Source organism: Symsagittifera roscoffensis, chromosome 7 (assembly GCF_963678635.1).
Source record: "Symsagittifera roscoffensis chromosome 7, txSymRosc1.1, whole genome shotgun sequence".
In the NCBI taxonomy this organism is placed as follows: domain Eukaryota; kingdom Metazoa; phylum Xenacoelomorpha; order Acoela; family Convolutidae; genus Symsagittifera; species Symsagittifera roscoffensis.
Window position 1 is genome coordinate 59,712,442 of NC_087068.1, and position 17,578 is coordinate 59,730,019.

General features: G+C 36.9%; 4 protein-coding genes across 7 annotated transcripts in view; 2 read left to right on the top strand and 2 right to left on the bottom strand.

Annotated features, from left to right (window-relative positions):
- LOC134850881 (WASH complex subunit 5-like) overlaps positions 1–17,578 on the bottom strand; it is a 127,709-nt gene that overhangs the window by 57,866 nt on the left and 52,265 nt on the right. The gene's annotated exons all lie outside the window — the stretch shown is intronic.
- The window catches only part of LOC134852103 (NPC intracellular cholesterol transporter 1-like), an 80,947-nt gene that overhangs the window by 11,097 nt on the left and 52,272 nt on the right, over positions 1–17,578 (bottom strand). Inside the window, exons 5-12 of the mRNA XM_063868383.1 lie at positions 10,832–11,161; positions 9,970–10,135; positions 8,796–9,005; positions 8,461–8,584; positions 7,518–7,690; positions 6,507–6,758; positions 2,175–2,352; positions 1,517–1,684 (exon numbers count right to left, since the gene is read on the bottom strand). Coding sequence (XP_063724453.1) covers positions 1,517–1,684; positions 2,175–2,352; positions 6,507–6,758; positions 7,518–7,690; positions 8,461–8,584; positions 8,796–9,005; positions 9,970–10,135; positions 10,832–11,161 — 1,601 coding nt within the window. The remainder of the gene's footprint in view (positions 1–1,516; positions 1,685–2,174; positions 2,353–6,506; positions 6,759–7,517; positions 7,691–8,460; positions 8,585–8,795; positions 9,006–9,969; positions 10,136–10,831; positions 11,162–17,578) is intronic.
- Positions 1–17,578, top strand: part of LOC134850884 (polyadenylate-binding protein-interacting protein 1-like) — a 174,949-nt gene that overhangs the window by 3,781 nt on the left and 153,590 nt on the right. The window lies entirely within an intron of this gene.
- Positions 1–17,578, top strand: part of LOC134850886 (uncharacterized) — a 201,917-nt gene that overhangs the window by 3,778 nt on the left and 180,561 nt on the right. The gene's annotated exons all lie outside the window — the stretch shown is intronic.

Genomic DNA, 17,578 nt, shown 5'->3' on the forward strand with positions numbered 1-17,578 from the left:
CAGTCTCTAAATGCAAGCCAGGTGCTTACGGTAGCTCACAAATTAAAGTATTTATACATTTTAGGAAATAATGAGTTAACAAATTCTATTTTCGATAAATAATCACAGAATGTCTTATCAATAGTACCATATTTTTTATTTACCAAAAATTTTACCCTTTGGTTAACCTGTATCAGACTTCAATTATGGGCTGCGAATCCATGCTGAAAATATGAAGCTCCAAATCCTTGTAGTTTTTGAGATAATCGCATTTTTTGAAAAAAATGAAATTTCCAAATTACTTAGAAAAAAAAAAAAAAAAAAAAAAATTCTTTTTCAATTTTTTATTACGATCCTTGGTTTTAACTGATGCTTACTAAGCTAAGCTGCAATAATGATCCGGATTCTCTAAATAAACTCTCGAAAAAAAATGTTTCGAAAGGAGTGAAAAAAAAACTAATTGAAAAAATTTTCATTTTTTTTTTATTATTTTTTTTATTTAAATACTTTTTTATCTATAGGTATTATACTTTTCGTGTCTTACTACTACCAGGGTAGACGTCAAGCGGGCAATTATTATGCCCTTGGTCTATCCTCTTCAGATATATTATACAAAATGTCAGATAAATTCAATGATGACTATTAAAAATGTGTTTCTTCATTTTCTGTATTTTTGCATTTAATTGTCTGAAGAAATAAATTCTTTCTTTCTTTAAAACTTTGAGTCTACAAAAATTCTCAAGTGACTCACGACAATTATGACGCATTAAGAGTACCAGTCAATTAGTAAAAAAAAGAAATTTACCAACTAGAGCAGTCTATAGAGCAGTAATAACATGAAAAAATTAAATGTAAAAAAAAGATTTTTTTTTAATTTCAGATTTTTAAATTTTTGTGAAAATCATTCCCCCACATGCCATATTAAGTACGAAGTGATAAATTTCGCTCCTAATAACAAATCAATTATGGTAAATAAGCTTCCCTGAACCAATTTGGAACGATTTCCATGACGGATTAAATCTTCGCTTATGCGTTAATAGCGCGAAATATATCGCGCGTTAATGGTCCCAAATTGGCCAAAATGGCAATCTTTAAACCCTCATAACTTTACGAAAAATGATTACAGGTAAAAAATCTTTCCAAATTTAAGCTCAGCACAACAATACTTTTTGAAATATATTTTAAAAATCCCGTCAAAAATGGCTAGTGAAAAATTCGAAATTTGTCTGAAAAAAACCCACCCCGAGCACAAATATTCTTCGTTACTTTCGTTATGAAAGTCGGAACAATAATAGTCTGTGTTAAAATCCTTAGCATTAAACAACTATTAAGCACAGCCATTGATTAAAATGAAGACTGAGCTTGGAAAAAAAGGAAGTTCAATTTATTACACAAGCTATGCTATGTAATAAATGTGTAATAATTGTGTAATAAATGAGTGTTACGACTGAAAACATAGACCTAGCGTTCAACTCCCCTAGTGGGAAAAAAACTAATCAAATAGGAGTTGCTGTAATGTATGTCCTCAACTTCTTACGCTTGCTATCTGTTGAGTCTATGACAGATGCATCAGTGGTCTGATTGAGCCAGCCATAGTATGCAGTGAGCCAGAAGTCGATCCTGCTGGAGGCAATCTGAGGCATCGCTCCCAGCTCTTCTGGCAACCACAGAAGTTTCTCGTCATTCGCATAGTAGTCCACTGCTCCTATGAATTGACAAGCAAATATACTTCGAAAATTGCAATCAAACAATTTAAGGACAATTAAATGGCAAATGACTTTTTTCGAGACTTATTTATATTGTTCAATTTGGCTGGAGAAATAAACTATGCATAGAAAAAAAGTACCTCAAACTGTTTTGACAAACTAAATCCCATGTATATTTTCTGGCTGTAGTTTCGTTAGATTTTTGGCTCGCGAGGGATGGCATAGACAGAATTAAAGCCATCCCTCGCGAGTCAAAAATCTAAGGAAACTTTACGACACAGAAAAAACTCTTAGAAACTCTTAACCATTTCGTCCATTCTGTTAACAAACCATTTCGTCCATTCTCAAATTCCAGAAAAGTCTAGCACATGATTGCAACTCTGTTGCTAATCGCAAGGGTAATCAGTCAGACTTCGAGAAGAACAAATTTGCGATATTCTCTTCGACCTCTTTTTCCCTGAAAGAACCCAAGAAAGCGCGTGTACTTGCCGAAGAAAACGAACGCCTCGTCTCCGTCGCTTTGGAAGTACTGCTTGGATATCTGGATGTAGTCGTAGAAGTAGTTGCCCTCCGGGATGAACCAGTCCTCCTGGTAGTCCTGTTCTATCTGCACAGTTCCCGCCAACCCAATTGCAAACAGCAACAGAGCAACCACCACAACCACAATCTAAACCAAAATCACACCGGTTTCATCAAATCATGACTGTCGACCTCTTTGACGGGAGGATGCCGATTATGATGTAGCCTCAGCCCAGTGAGCTTGTTCTGTTTGGGTTGCATTAACTAAGTAGATGTTTTCAGCTTTAATTAAGGTTTTGATTTCATGGCATTATCAAGTTGTTTTGATAATATTGATAAATATATGCAGACGCTGAATTGGAAAGCAACATGGTTCCTTGAGAGGGCGCAATAATAAATTCTGCTTAAATTATTAGTCCGCGTGTCAGGACATTTGTGTCCCAGACAGAGTAGTCGAAACGTCATGTTTAGAGTTGAGCCCAATTTGAGACAACGATGATGAAATATCGCTGGTCAGAAATTTTGATATAACTCTAGCAGAAAGGGCAATAAAGATAGAAGAAAAGAATCTACACTAATGCAAAACTATTCAAGAAGTGTCAATCCTTGATTCGATAGTGTTGAAAAAGCGAAAATCGAGAAAGCCAAAGATATCATTGGTCATCAGGCTTTTTGAATTGAAAGTCGCAGTGAAGCGGAACTGATCGTAAGTTGTATCAGCACAAATATTAGAATAATTGAAAACCAAAAATTTGATCAGAACGGGCCAAGATGGCAGAAGTAGTGAAAACGCTAACGAAAATCAACTGCGAATCATGATCATACATTTCAACACAAGTCGGAAAAATCAACCTTATGAGAATAAAAAGAAATCAATTTATAACACAGAGGCAAAGCCACGCTTCGCAAACAATAGCGAGAACACGACAATAAGCAGCTCTATAAAGTGCAATAAGAAAAAGTAGAAATAAGCATCGAATTGGTAAAAATTCGGCTACATTAGATCTCCGACCTACGGCGACCTAGAGAAATTGAGTCTCACGCACTAACCACGGACGCTTAATAATCAACACACACTAACCACAAATAAAACAAAGAACAGATGCGAAAATGAAATTTCCAATGCAGCAGATCCTGATTATAGCAAAAGTGCCACCACATGCGTGAACAGTTTTAATGAACACTTTTGTTTCAGAGTTAAGTTAGAAAAAAAGGTTCGCACTAATACATTACGCTGCTCGCAAGTGTAAAAAGAGCTGCATTAGTTCGATCTCATTCAAGGGATGCATCTCGTTCAAAAATACAAACGATGATGAGCTGCAGTATATAAGGCCCCAGATGAAGCAGGACTAAAACTCGAGTTCTTATTCAATGAGAGAATTACACCTGTAAACAACGAAAGCGTGCGGTATTCTCATGATGGAGGGACCCAACGATAGAAAACTTTTAACCTATCAAAATCGCTAGACGCTCCTATTAACTACATGATTTTTGCACATAATCGAAGTCTTTATTAACATAAAATGAATAAAATTTTGCTGTACAATTCAATTCGTGCAGATATGCAAAAAATTGTTCTATTTTTCATTTTTTTAAAAATCTGTTTGAAGTTTTTTTCCAATACCCGACTTCGCTCCTGAATTTATTCACTGGCCTGGATTTTTTTGGTTTCTTTGAGATGTTCCCAATTTCTTTGAAATTTTTGACTACTCAATTCTGTTGGGCTGAAAAAAGTGAAAACTAATTTTAAACATTCGGCCCTCCATCATGAGGTACGTCACCAGTGAAAGCTCTTCAAACCAACGAGCAGCTGCTGCAGCTACAAAAACTAACAGCATGTGAAGCTTCTTAATATTCTAAACGAGGCGAAGCTGCACATCACAAACACAAGAAATTATGCGCAAAGAAATTGCATCAATAAATTTTTAGGTGCAAGGAAAAAATACTGAGATCTGATAAATAAAAGCCCTCTAGGGAACCACATCTCGAAGCTTCAAAAGCCACATCAATAGCAACTATTAAAAAAATACCCAGGCTATTATAATGTCAACACTATTTAGCCAAAGTAAAACCAAAATGAACACTATCTAATGCGAGTTTGATTAGAAAAGACGACTCCTAACTCAAGCTCACATGTGTAATCAGCGATATGTTTTTGAAACATCTTGAAGAACTAGAAGCGCTTTTAGCCAGTCTTGATTCAGAACCAACTTTTCAAACAGATGCGAAGCGGAGCTTCGCAACGCTTGCGATGCAAAAAACACATGGCGCAACAAAATAGTAAATGAAAAAAAAAACAGAAGTCACAAATTAAGTTGAAAAAAATAGTTGAAAAAACTTGAGAAATAACAAGTACAAAAACTCCCAAGTTGGAATCGGAGGAAGTTTATAAACAGTCATTTAAAAAATGGAAATCATTTAAAAATTTCATTACTTTCAAAACCTACGACCCATCCAAACTGAAACACATAATCGCATACGAATATACTTTACCCTCAAAACAACGCAACATAAGTTGACTAAGTCGATGGAACATAAACTGAAACTGTCCATATATTTTTCAAAACAATTGAAAAAATCAGACCTGGTAAATTTAAAAATTATTATTCTTTCAGTTATAGCAAAAACTGTTTAATTTGGAACACAACCCAATGCTTTAAAAATTTAGCCAATAAAAACCCAACCAGATAAAAAATAGTTTAAAAAAATCAAAAACCAAACCGACAGAAACTAGGACGAAAACCACGAACACGAAAAAAAACACGGAAAATAAACCGATGAAAACTAGGAAGCCAAAATAAATTGATTTTTTTTTGAAAAGACAATTTCAACCTGAAACAAGCTTTAACTAAATACTTAATTAAATGATAGTAGTTCATTTGAATTCTCAAGAAATTGAGCTGGCAGATGAATGAGTCCAGGAGATGAAAGACTCCTGTTTACAAGCTAATTACGGGAAAAAGTCTAGTACCTAACGCAATACCCTTGCTTATTGCGAGGGTAATCAATGAATTCAAAAACAAAGGGAAACTAGAGAAAAAAATAATTGAGCCTTCTGAAAGATTAAAGAAACTTAATTGAAATCAATAGATTTAATAGAACTATCAGAACATCATAAATATATATTTTGAGACAACCTTTTACAATATACCCTCTTGCATTATTTATAGCCAAAAACAATATGCAAAAGCTCTCAATAAGTTACAGAGGATTCAGTGTTGAATTTGTTGCGAAAAAAATTTAGTTGAAGTTTAAATGAACTCATTTATGAGCTCAAAATTTTAAATGACCTCAGTTTTGTAAAAAGGTACATCGCTTTTAAGATCCATACATCTTACAAAACACCATTATTTCGAAAATTGTTTTAAACTGATTCAGGTCTAATCTGAGCTTATCACTCATGTCTTGAGCTGTTGCCTATTCTTTTATATTATTGATTTCCGGAGTCAGTATGCAAACTTAAACCTCCTCTCACTTGATCGCTGGTTACTATTGCATGGGCGTTGGAAAACCGCAGTCTAACCCTCCACTCTTTTGCTTTGCGGGTGTTATGGAGATTATAGGGACATGACACGGTTAGTAGAGGCAGAACCATAAACCGTACAAATTCTCCACGAGTCGAAGTGGAGATTCGCAACACTTGCGATGCAAATCACACATTGCGGTACAAAACAGTGAATGAAAATAAAAAGAGTCAAAAAAATTCTCAAAAATTATGGAAAAAATTTTGTTGAAAGAATAATTTGCCAAAAGTTGAAAAAATACCGCAACAAAAAATTCACAGAGGCGAAGTTGCGCTTCGCATACACAGAGAAAAATATGACTGATAATGCTACTGGGAAAAACTGAATGAGTAAAACTTTGAGTCTACAAAACTTCTCAAGTGACGCACGCCGATTATGAGTCTACATAATTGCTAAGTGACGCAAGCCAATTATGATGCATTAGCAGTACCAGGCAATTTAAAAAAAAGAAATTTACCAAATAACACGACTCAATTTACAGTGCGGACGCATTTTAACTAGTATACGAAAAATTTCATTAAGATATCCCCCCTTAAGTGACCAACCGTAGATTTTCCCCTCAAGCAGCGATTTAAACTTGAAAATTAATTCTGTGTAATGTATGCATTTCGAACGAACGCGCTCATAAAATTAGTTGTCACAATTTATATGTGGGGTTGCATTTGAAGGCTGTTAATAACCTAAGCTAACGTAATTTTAATCAATTTTCTCCAAATAAACTTAATTTACTATAACTTAATTTACGCTTTGTGATATGTGTATAGATTGAACTGCTTACTTTTACAGGTAGAAGAGCTAGAACTGTGGTTGCAATGTGGTCGAAGAATCTGTAGAAGAGAGGCCTCTTGCTGCACTCATTGCGAGAGTAATCAGAGGGGAGTTTGCAGCAGAACAGACATGCGTTTCTGTTGGCTTTTTCCCTTTTTTGGTCATAAGTGAGGATGCCGGTGAAGAAGAAGAGGGTGACGAGGAAGACACCCACTATGCCGAATGCAGAGAACAAACAGAAGGATCTGAGAGAGGGGATAATCTGCAAACAAAAACCACACTTGATACCAGGTGGACCCTAACCCACAGCACTCATTTCAACAACTTCGCCGCTCTTTCCCGTTATAGCCTCCCAACAAATTATAGCTCTTCCCGTGACCAGACATTTCCGTTCCGAAAGCAGTCATTTCCGGAACTGACTGTTTTTGGGGCCGAAATGACTGGGAGTCAGCCCATCCCCCGTTATACAAAACATTAGTATGATGCAGCTATAGCTTATAGGTACCAAGCTGGTGACCGGACTACAATAGGTCTTTGCGATAAAGCAGCATAATCGCGTAACCAACTGAAAAGCAGCTCGTTTGTATAATTTCTATCTTTATTTTACATTACTTCAGCTGAAATGCAAAAGCATCATTACCTCAAAAAAAATTACAATTCAGCAACAATAGCCGGTTGATGTCCAATTAGCACAGTACTGTCCAACCATGGCTATCTTTTTTTTCGGCGGTGGGAGGGGTTGTGGTGGGCAAGCGATAAATTAGAAGGTCTAAAAATTATTTAAATTGATCTTTTGAAAAAAAATCAGCGGCTCAGCAGAGACGTTGAGTGCCAGTTCACAACTTTCCTCGACACTAAAAACACGTTCAACATTTTCTATTGCAATTCAAAAGTCTTCAACATGACAAATGATTCGACCGCGTCCGACGATTATGTGTGGTAACGGTTGTTGCGTTGACAGAATGCCCGAACACCTGCTGTAGGAAGGAATGGATGGATTAGAAAAAGGAGGGCAGCTTACGGTGGATGCTCCGATGGCGAAAGCGGAGAAGTCAGTGAGTGAAGTGATGAGGATGGAGACTCCTGCATGTTTCACCATGAGAGCAATCTTCTCACTCACTTCGAACCCCTTCTCCTCACTGCTCAGGTTGTCATAGGCAGCCACAAACACAAACATGTTGTCCACTCCGATTCCTACACACAAACACAAACACAAACCAACATCAACTGCCACTCAGGAAAGAGACCAGAAGCCACATTTTATCATTGCTCGATGCAGCTGATCAGGGAGAGCACAACACCCCCCCCCCCCATGCATAAAGATAGGCTAATTCTTACCACTTCGATATCCAAATACTAATACATAGGTTGCTGACTCTATGCGCTACCGCCTACCTTAATGCACAGGAGTCAACATCGAGCGTCAACTACTTTCATAGTCATTTAAAGAGCATTAAGATTTTTTGGATTGAAAGCTGTTAGTTGCTTTTAGGGGCTTTTCAGCCAGGTTACTCTGTGTAAGTGGATGAATGCAGTACCAAAGAACAAGACGAGAGTGATTTTAAAATAAACATTTGATCGGAAGAGAAACCCCTTCGGTTGAATAAAAACAGTCATAATTGAAGATTGGACATCAGAAAAATCACCTTATCCAACTCTCAGCTGAAATGCATTCACACGATTATTCATGTTCCCACTATAATGGGATAAAATGAACAGACACTTTGACGACCTCAAAGATTAACCTATTTAAAAGCCACATGGGGCTCCAGAAAGAACCAAGCACGTTATCTTCTCTTAATTGAAATATATTTCAAGCTTGTTCTCCATGTCTCTGGATCTTATCGAAGGTTTAGAGTTAGACTAGAAAGACGCATCCACATTCAATCACTTCTAACTGCGGCTGATGCCAGAGTACACTGTGTAACTGTAGTACTATGTGGTGTGGTGTGGTATGTGTTTACCTAGCAGTAGGAATGGGAGGAGTCTGTTCAGGGGTCCAGCTGCGAATCCGAGGAGGGAGGAGAATCCCACAGAGAAGGCCATTGACATCACGATGCACACTATTCCACCCAACGCCACCAAGCACTAAAACACAATCATGAAACTTCATGCATCTTTCCAGTGAGTTCCTTCAGAAATGGGAAAACATGGAGCCAACAAAGGCAACAATATCAAGTGTACTCGATAACTCACATCTGATAACTATGAAAACAGACACATTCGAAAGGAAATGCTGAAGAATCTAAGATATGCTCTTAAATTTACACATGGTTCGAGAGCTACAGAAGAGACGTACCTTGCTCTCTAGGAAGTTGAGATTGCCGAGGTTAATTGTGAGGTAAAGTATGACTAGGATGTATCCCACTCCTAGGAACCGCAGGTCTCCTTTGATGGTGCCTCCCCCGATGTCACTGAAGCTCCTCACTGCCAGGTAATACACAGAGTAGCCTTCGATTCCCTCTGAACAAGTGTCAAGAAACCGCTGCTCCCACTCAAGAACGTACGGCTTAGAAACAAAATCCACTCATGCAAATCAACAATCCTCGATTTAGATCCAACTACATAATAGACTAATTTTGATGATTCATTGAAAATGATTTTTTGTTACTACTTCCAAGATTCCTCCTATTAATGACCAATCAGTAAAATGCTGATTTAAATAGTTTTTCTCAGACTGGGTTAAGATTAGACAAACTGAACGGAACAAAGTTGGCTTAGAATTTAACCAGAATTATCATGGTTCAATTTTTTTGCGAAAATCGAAACTATTTTTCACCCCAAAAACTGATTATTTTGGCTTTTCTTAGTTGATCAAGTATAACGCTTAAAGTAGCAAGTTAGTTGATGAGAAGGTTACATCAAAAGAATCCTTTTACACAGCAAAACAAAGTTCTAGGAAAGTAAAATCTCCAAAAATCTTATTTTAATATAAAACTGAAAAACTTTGCTCAAAAACCAATTTAACACACATTTTGCGCAAAATTTTAGAGATTCTACCTTGCCCGAATTTTGTTGGACTGTGTAAGAGGCTTCTTTTGATATAATTTTCTTATCAATTAACTTGGTAGTTTAAGCATTAATTTTTATTAACTAAGAAAAGCCAAAATGACCCATTTCTAGGATAAAATTTTAGGTTCAAAATGGTGCAATTTAGAAATAAATTGCACCATGGTAATTTTGGTAAAGTTCTAAGCACTGTTTTGTTCACTTTTGTCTAATCTTCACCAAATTTGAATTAAAAAATGCGTTTAAAGTTTGCAATGATGTGTGGATAATTGAACATGAGCAGTGTATTTATGGAAGCTGTTTAAAGTATGCTTTAAATTTCGTCGACATCATGTTGTGTGGCTGGTTGGAGAAATAAATAGTTGATGTTTCGTTTTGGAATTGCATGATGGAAGTGCACATCTTAATACAACTGTTGTTTCGGGGCTAGTAGTGAGTAGTGGGAACATTGTGAGTGCATTAACCTCTGGATTGAGTCTGTTCTCGTAAGTCTGGATGAAGTATGTCATGGACATTGCCTCTGCACTTTCTATCTCTGTCTCTGTCTGTCCCCCACTGGCACTGCTGGACACCTCCACTCCTCCCAGGTACTGCACCACATCCACACTCATGCCCATCCTACTCGATCCACTGAAGAGAACAACACAACAAAACAACTTCAACAGACCACGTCTCCAATTCACAGATCATTGAGAAATAAGAGAGAGAAATTACACTTTTCTTTTTTCCTCTTAATTAAGGCTTAAACGGTTTGTTATCTTGTTGGCCTAAACATCATCTTTAAAGGACTAATGAGCACAGGGGCGGATTTAGGCGTCCGCCCCCCCCCCTCAGGGATTCGAACCCCTGCCAACCGAAAGGGTCTCCCTTTGGTACTTTTTAAGAAATCCGTTCTTGGCCGAACGACCCTAAAATTTTTCTAAAGGCGCCTTTAGCGCCAATATATACTAATTTTGAGGGGGAGCGCGCGCCAAAAAAACGCATTTTTTGTCAAAATTTTCGAAAAAGTGCCCAAAAACAGCTTTTTTGACCTGTTTTTTCAAAAAATTGCCTGCGGCGCAGATAAATTGGCCGAAACAGGGTCTTTTTACTGCTTTACGAGACCTCGGAAAATCAATCTGATCGACCTAAAAAAAGGTCGTCAAAATTTTCGAAAATTTTTTGAAAATCCGCCCCCCCCCCCCCTCGAGAAAATCCTAGATCCGCCCCTGAATGAGCACATGCGTTGCTTTAAGACCTGATAACAAGAAAGATTGCATAACAGAAAACAATTGATAAGCAAACATAATAAAATTTCAATCTAGATTGGAGCCAGAGTGAACTTACCTTGACTTGGATTGGTGGATAGCAGTCAAAATTTGCTGCTTGGTCAGTTTCTGGATGGTTGCTTTGTCATACTGCCACAACTGCAGAATGGACATCTGCATGCACTGAGGTCCCGCGTGGTAGCACACTTGAGCAAAGCTCAGATCAACTGTCGTTCCGTTCTCACCCTCACTCTGCACCGTGATGTTCTTGATGCTCTCGTCCAACTCCACCGCCCTGGTCAGTGCCTCGGGAGTGAGCACATCCCCGCCATCTGCAGTTATGATGACGCGTACTACCCGCAACATAGCCGGGAACCACTGCTCCGACATCCTCGCATCGCCCACCGCCCTAAAAGGAGGAGGTAGAGTTAGAGTCGAAATCAACCACATTCTATCTGATTGGGATGAACAAGAACAGTATTGTTGCACATATCAACAAGTGTACCCGTGACACTAAGTTAGAAAGTTCAGAAGTTACTGAATGTGAGTTACAATGACACTTCAGATGTTTCATGAGAAAAGCTGCAGCAAATAATGGCAGACTCCACATAGAGGAGTTCAAAGGCACTTGAAGGCATTGCAAAAGATGGGCCGATGTAATGTGCATGAAGAGATGGTCGTAAATAGCCGATACACGACTGTCTGGATATATGCTCATTTACCCTATGGTACAAACGATGTTGTGTGTCGGTCCAATAGAAATAGACTCAAAACCCGCAATTGGACAGCAATACTAGTAGGTGACACCTCAACGTAGCTTACACGATGTAGAAAACGATAAAGGACGAACAGCTGAAGTTCGATCAATGTATTTTTCGGATAATCGAAACTGTCTAATTTCACAACTCAGAGCGGAACTGCTGTAGCCACGTTAATCGCGGCACCTTGTTGATCGGGTAATTTCCTGATAGAAACCAAGCCCTGAGGATGGAAGCGAAACCGCTCGCTAATACAACATGTATATCAAAAAAAAATATATGACTGTTCGCGAAACAATGTTTGATGTGAAAACGTACGTTTGTCGCATTGTTCATGATAGACTGACGCCTCAAATCCGCTTAGACATTTACTCATTTTCATAGACATTAAGCACCAATTTTTTTAATTGTCACAATTAAACAGAATTGATTGACGAAAACGGTTGAGTCTGGCTCCAAAATTTAAGAAGCACTCTTTGAAATGGAATGATAAAACTTTTTCTTCAACATAGCGCTTGTAAAAGTGATAAAACTTTAATATCTCTACTAAAATTTGAAATAAAGGTGGCCAAGGAAAAAATTGACAAATAAGGGTCCCGAATGTGAATGCATGGATACACCATTAACCGTACTAACTGACTGTACTGGGGAATGTAATTAACATGCCAGCAGACACCACAAACTGAAACAATTTCTCCTCCCTGTTCAAAATACACTCGAAACTTTCCAGTCTCTCAGAATGGCCAATTGAGTCAAACAAAGTTTCCAGAATGACTTCAGTTGTCTCGTGCATCAAACATCAAACGAAATCATTATGCACTTTACTTTAGAAAAATATTAACGAGAAAAACTCATAGTTATAAGTTAGTAATGCAATTGAAGCTGGAGGTGCATGCACCTAATCGATTGTTTGCTTTGAAAATATACTTCATTCATGCCGGAGGAAACTTTACCCAAAACCATAGTGCTCTCTCACCTAAGGACGGGATTAACCGCTTATTCAGGGCAGATTCCTCAGGTTTGGCTTAGTACTTTTCGAGAAAAGTGAAAAGGTTCCAAATTTATAAACGTTTCTCTACTTAAGTATAGGAAAATCCCCTTACGCAGGCAAAATCACCACAAACTGATCGTTCGATTAAATCTTTCTTGTCAGATTTGGCAGGGTAGTTTTCCAGAATAGTGAAGAATTGAAATTTCCAAAATCGAAAGGCCATAATTTTTTAACAGTAAATAGGGCATAGCCGCTAGCGCAAAAAAAATAATTTGCAAAACTTTTTGCACAACTATTCGATTGACCCCTTGCACATCTCTTCGATTGACCCCCTAAACTCATTGTAGGAATTTGTCGAACAATAAGACAAAAGTTTCCGAAGAAACTGTCAGAAATTCAAAAAATTGACTTTTTACAAGCCCAACACTATTTTTCTACATTATGCAAGGCGGTAGTAGTTTATGCAGAGAAAAATCCTAGCTCTAAGGGTGTAACTTTTTTTCTATGTAACTTTTTTTAATTCGGGCGTAGCGGCTGCTTATACAGGGGAGATTCCCGCTACCTTTTATTTCGATTGAATATCAGATTTGACAGGGTTATTTAAAAAAAATGGGTTAAGTAATCCCAAAAATGGGTCATACTTAAAAAATTAGTAAACTTGTCAACCCCAAATTGGACTTATCAGTGGCTCTAAGAACAGACCTTAAAGGCAAACCAGCTATGTTATGACAGCAAAACATAAATGTGAGCTAGTCTTCCTTCAGCATACAGCATGATTTCGTGTGATGAGCCAGGTTCCACCAGCAGCAGAAGAGCAACGGAAATTTGCAACTCTGACAACGCAGAGGTTCATCTTCAGCACCCATAGAAGGCAGCTGATAACGCAAGGTTTTCGCAGAAACAGAAGCAAATCGAATCTCGATAATGAAGAGCCATAAACTAATCTTCGAAGAGTTCGATGAACTCTACAAAAAAGCGTTGTACAAAATCTATGCCGATATCTACGATCAAAAAGAGGACTATAGAAAAATCATAAACTATCAATAAAACACGAGGAAGCACAAATGGAACAGAAGGAATGACGCAGAGGATGGGGCAACAATCCAACGCCAGCAATCCTAATATACGTGAGTTCCAACTGTTTTTAATTCCCGAGGATACCAAAAACTTAATCCTGGGATCTAGCATTACAGCGCGTATCAGAACCTAAACTTCTTCTATTATACCTAATGCTTCTATTATCCATTCTCACAGGGGTAGCAGTACCGAGGAAAAATCATAGTTTTAAAAAAATATGCTTGTTCGGACTTTGATAACAACGCGCAGGGCTACTATCGTTAAATCCAGTCAGGGTTTTTTCAAAAATAAGTCTGGTTTTTGACAAATTACTATTTTATCTCGTTCCTAACTGGGAATTTACAATGATAGTAATCTGTTTCCTAACTAGCTTACTTCTTTTTATGTATTGCGACGAAAGAGATCTTGTTATATATAAGGCTCTTTGAATAAACGAGACGGAAAATTTTTTCCATGGGTTGGCACTAATTCAACAAATAAGCGCTCATGTATGTACTTATAGCCTCTCAAGCGCACTTTATTTTTATTATTATAATTGCTTGATTTATCGTTTTTATCAATCTCATTATCACTAAAAACCATCATTAGGAGGCTAACTTCTGCATGGCTCCGAATCAGACTACTTCGCTCTGGAGACATTCATCCAAAACAAGGTCTGAACATGAGTATCAGAAAAACAACGAAAAAACTCGAAGACTATAAAAGCAACATCAAATTCTTAAACATTAACCGCAGAAGTCTAAACAGGAAAAGGGGCGATCTTAAAGAACTAGTACACAAATGCGGATATAAAACAATTTATGAATTCTCTGAGACATGGTTCAATTATTCAAATGACCAGAACTTATAGACACTCGATAACAGACAGTTAACCGCATTTCGCTGTAATCGATCCGCGGAAGTCAGTGAGAAAAGCACAGGCGGTGGTGTTATGATTCTCATTCCAACAACCCTAAATCCTAAGCTTCGGAAAGATTTGAAATTTCTTAATGAGAAATATGGTAGCATCTGGGTGGATTTCAATACATCCAAAAAAAACGAAAGATCTACCTTGATAAACATCACCAAAAACTCTAAAAAATCTAACAGAACTGAATTTCTTGATGAAATTGCTACATCCATTAATTATGCGCAAGGTAACAACACAAATTTGATACTAATTAAAGATTACGATCTTAACTATCTTGATTATGACGAAGGAGAACCTCTGGACACAATTGTAACGCCATATAACTTAGAAGTTGCGAACAAATCAACACCAACTCATTCCAAATCACTGATTGATTAGATCATTACAAACCTAAGTTCAACGGATCAGTCCAAAAAGGCTCGAACGTTTAATCCACCAATCAACACAGACCAATCGCTAAAATTCTAACTACAGAGCTGAAAAATTGCAAAAACTACCTTTTAATGCACAATCTATGACAAATCAAACTATTCAGAAAAAGATTTCAAGATGGCTCTATCAGAAATTAATTGGGAGCATTTTTATCAGCAAGGCCATCCAGAAGAGATCTTTCAAATAATCAACTCAAATGTAGTTGATTGCATAAAAAAATGCTCGCCACTAAAAACAATTTATATATGTAATGATAATCTAAAAATTAATCTCAACGATCACAATTTGTATTTCACAACTATTCACTTCAAAAAAACCACTGCAACAAAAATGGAAAACCATAAGCGATACTAGCAATTCAAATAACTCTGCAAATAAAATACCACAAATGAGAAACTCGTTTGGAGACTCATTGTCAAAAAACAATGTGAAAGCAGCAAAAAGGAACAAAACTGCTCGTATATCTGGGCAAAGTCCTGAATTTTCTGACTGTCCCTTAATTCATACCGATTATTGAAAACCTTCATTTTGGACATCAAGGTTTGAAAATTTGAGTCGTACGAAATTAAAAAGACCAATTAGCTAGCCTCAACCCAATTTAGAATAATTTTGTTGTGGGGAATGAATAATTCTCCGCACATAAATAACTCGCATTACGTTCTCAGCATTATGAATAATCTCCTCAAAGCGCGTATAAATTAGTCCAAAGCATGGCCAGTTTGGCAATTTTCAAACCCCAGAACTTCAAAAAAAACAATCGGGTAAAACGTGAACTCAAGAAATCGATATCTTTGGTAGGTATAAAAAAATTTGTTGGAAACTATTATTTCGATCGGCGAAAATTGACTGCATAAAAACACCACACCGAGCATAAATACTCCATTTTCTTCAAAATTTGGAACAAATATCCAATCTTAATGCAACAAAACAACCAGGTCCGTCCGATGCTCCGGAATGTCCTCTGATAGACAGCTGCAATGAAATCTATCCTCAAATGACTTTCTTTTTAAACGAATACATAAAACATAAAAATGTTCCTAGATCATCATAATCTACTATGGATGCAATACTTTTACTGTAGTGAAACCTTCCGAAATTGTATGGACAGAAACAAATACGTCGCAGTAGCCTTAAAAGATCTTTCGAAAGCTTTTGATTTGATCGATCATTAAATTCTTAAACTAAAATTAATTAGTCTGGGCTTCTCAGAATCTGCAATTGAGATGATTGGAAACTTCATCAGCAACAGAGAAAAAGACTAAAGTAAATAACACCGAATCGGACGGAATATTACTCCACCAAGGTGTGCCTCAAGGTACAGTCTTAGAACAATTATTCAAAAATTGCAAGAAGTGCAATGTTCACACGATACCCTATTTTTCTGCAATCATCAGAAAATTAACATTATTCTTCAGCATCTGCAAGAATCTTGTCAGAAACTTTTTCGCTACTTCACACAACATGACTTAAAACTAAAATTGACAAAACTTAGCTGATTATTTTCAGCAATAAGCAAAGCCGAAGTGGCCAAAATATACACAGTATACAACGATATGATAAAATTATTATAGAAAACTCACAAGTAAAGTATCTAGGGGTTATGCTTGATCAATACCTTACATTACACGGCGAAGTAAAAAAACATCTTGAGAAAAATGGTCTGGAATTAAAACACTGCAACTAATGAAAAAGCCTCTACCAATCAAGACTCGAATATTAATAAGGAAAGCCTTGGTAATTAGTCATCTACATTACGCATCCATACTCTTCAGCAGAATAACAACACATTTAGCAGTATCACTCGAAAAGAAGCTTAATTGGGCAATTTAGAACTGCTGCAATCGAAATGAATTCGATTTTTCATCAGATCTAAAACTGAATCACAAAATACTACCAGTATCAATGTTCCTCGACTGGAAACTAGAGCCAGCTCTGGAAAAAAAAATTCTACCAGCATATACAAAAATCAAATACAAAAACAGTTGCATTGAAGAAAACAGAAGAACCAAAAAGTGATACTTCCAGGAAAGATTCAATGATCAGATTAAAGCTCCCAAAAATCGATTTTCTTGAAACATCGAAAAAATACATCCTAATATTTTCATATATTTCTGTTGAATAATTCCAATTGACAAAGGAATGTTAAAATAGCAACGTAACAAAACTCACGAAGAGTTAACAAAATCGATCATTCTTTTACAGATTAACTTTGAGCTGAAAAAAAGTTTTGAAGAACCCATACTCAAAACAATTAGCCAAAAGAAGAGGAAAAAAACTGATATAATTAAATTGGAGTAAATTCACAACCAAGTTAAAAACAAATTTGGAGTGGAACAAGCATTTAAAAACCAGACAAGCTCAGTATTTGTCTGTTAGTTGAAGAAAGTACAGATGGAGATGATCACCAATTTCAGTCATTCTGTGCACTAAGTTATTTACGGGAAAAAGTCTAGTACCAGGTTGCAACACTTTTGTCAACCACAAGGGTAGTTATTCCTTGAGGAGCGTTTCGAAACTTTTAGACTTACTTAAGAGTTTCTCAGAATCTGCAATTGAGATGATTGGAAACTTCATCAGCAACAGGGAAAAAGACTAAAGTAAATAACATCGAATCGGACGGAAAATTACTACACCAAGGTGTGCCTCAAGGTACAGTCT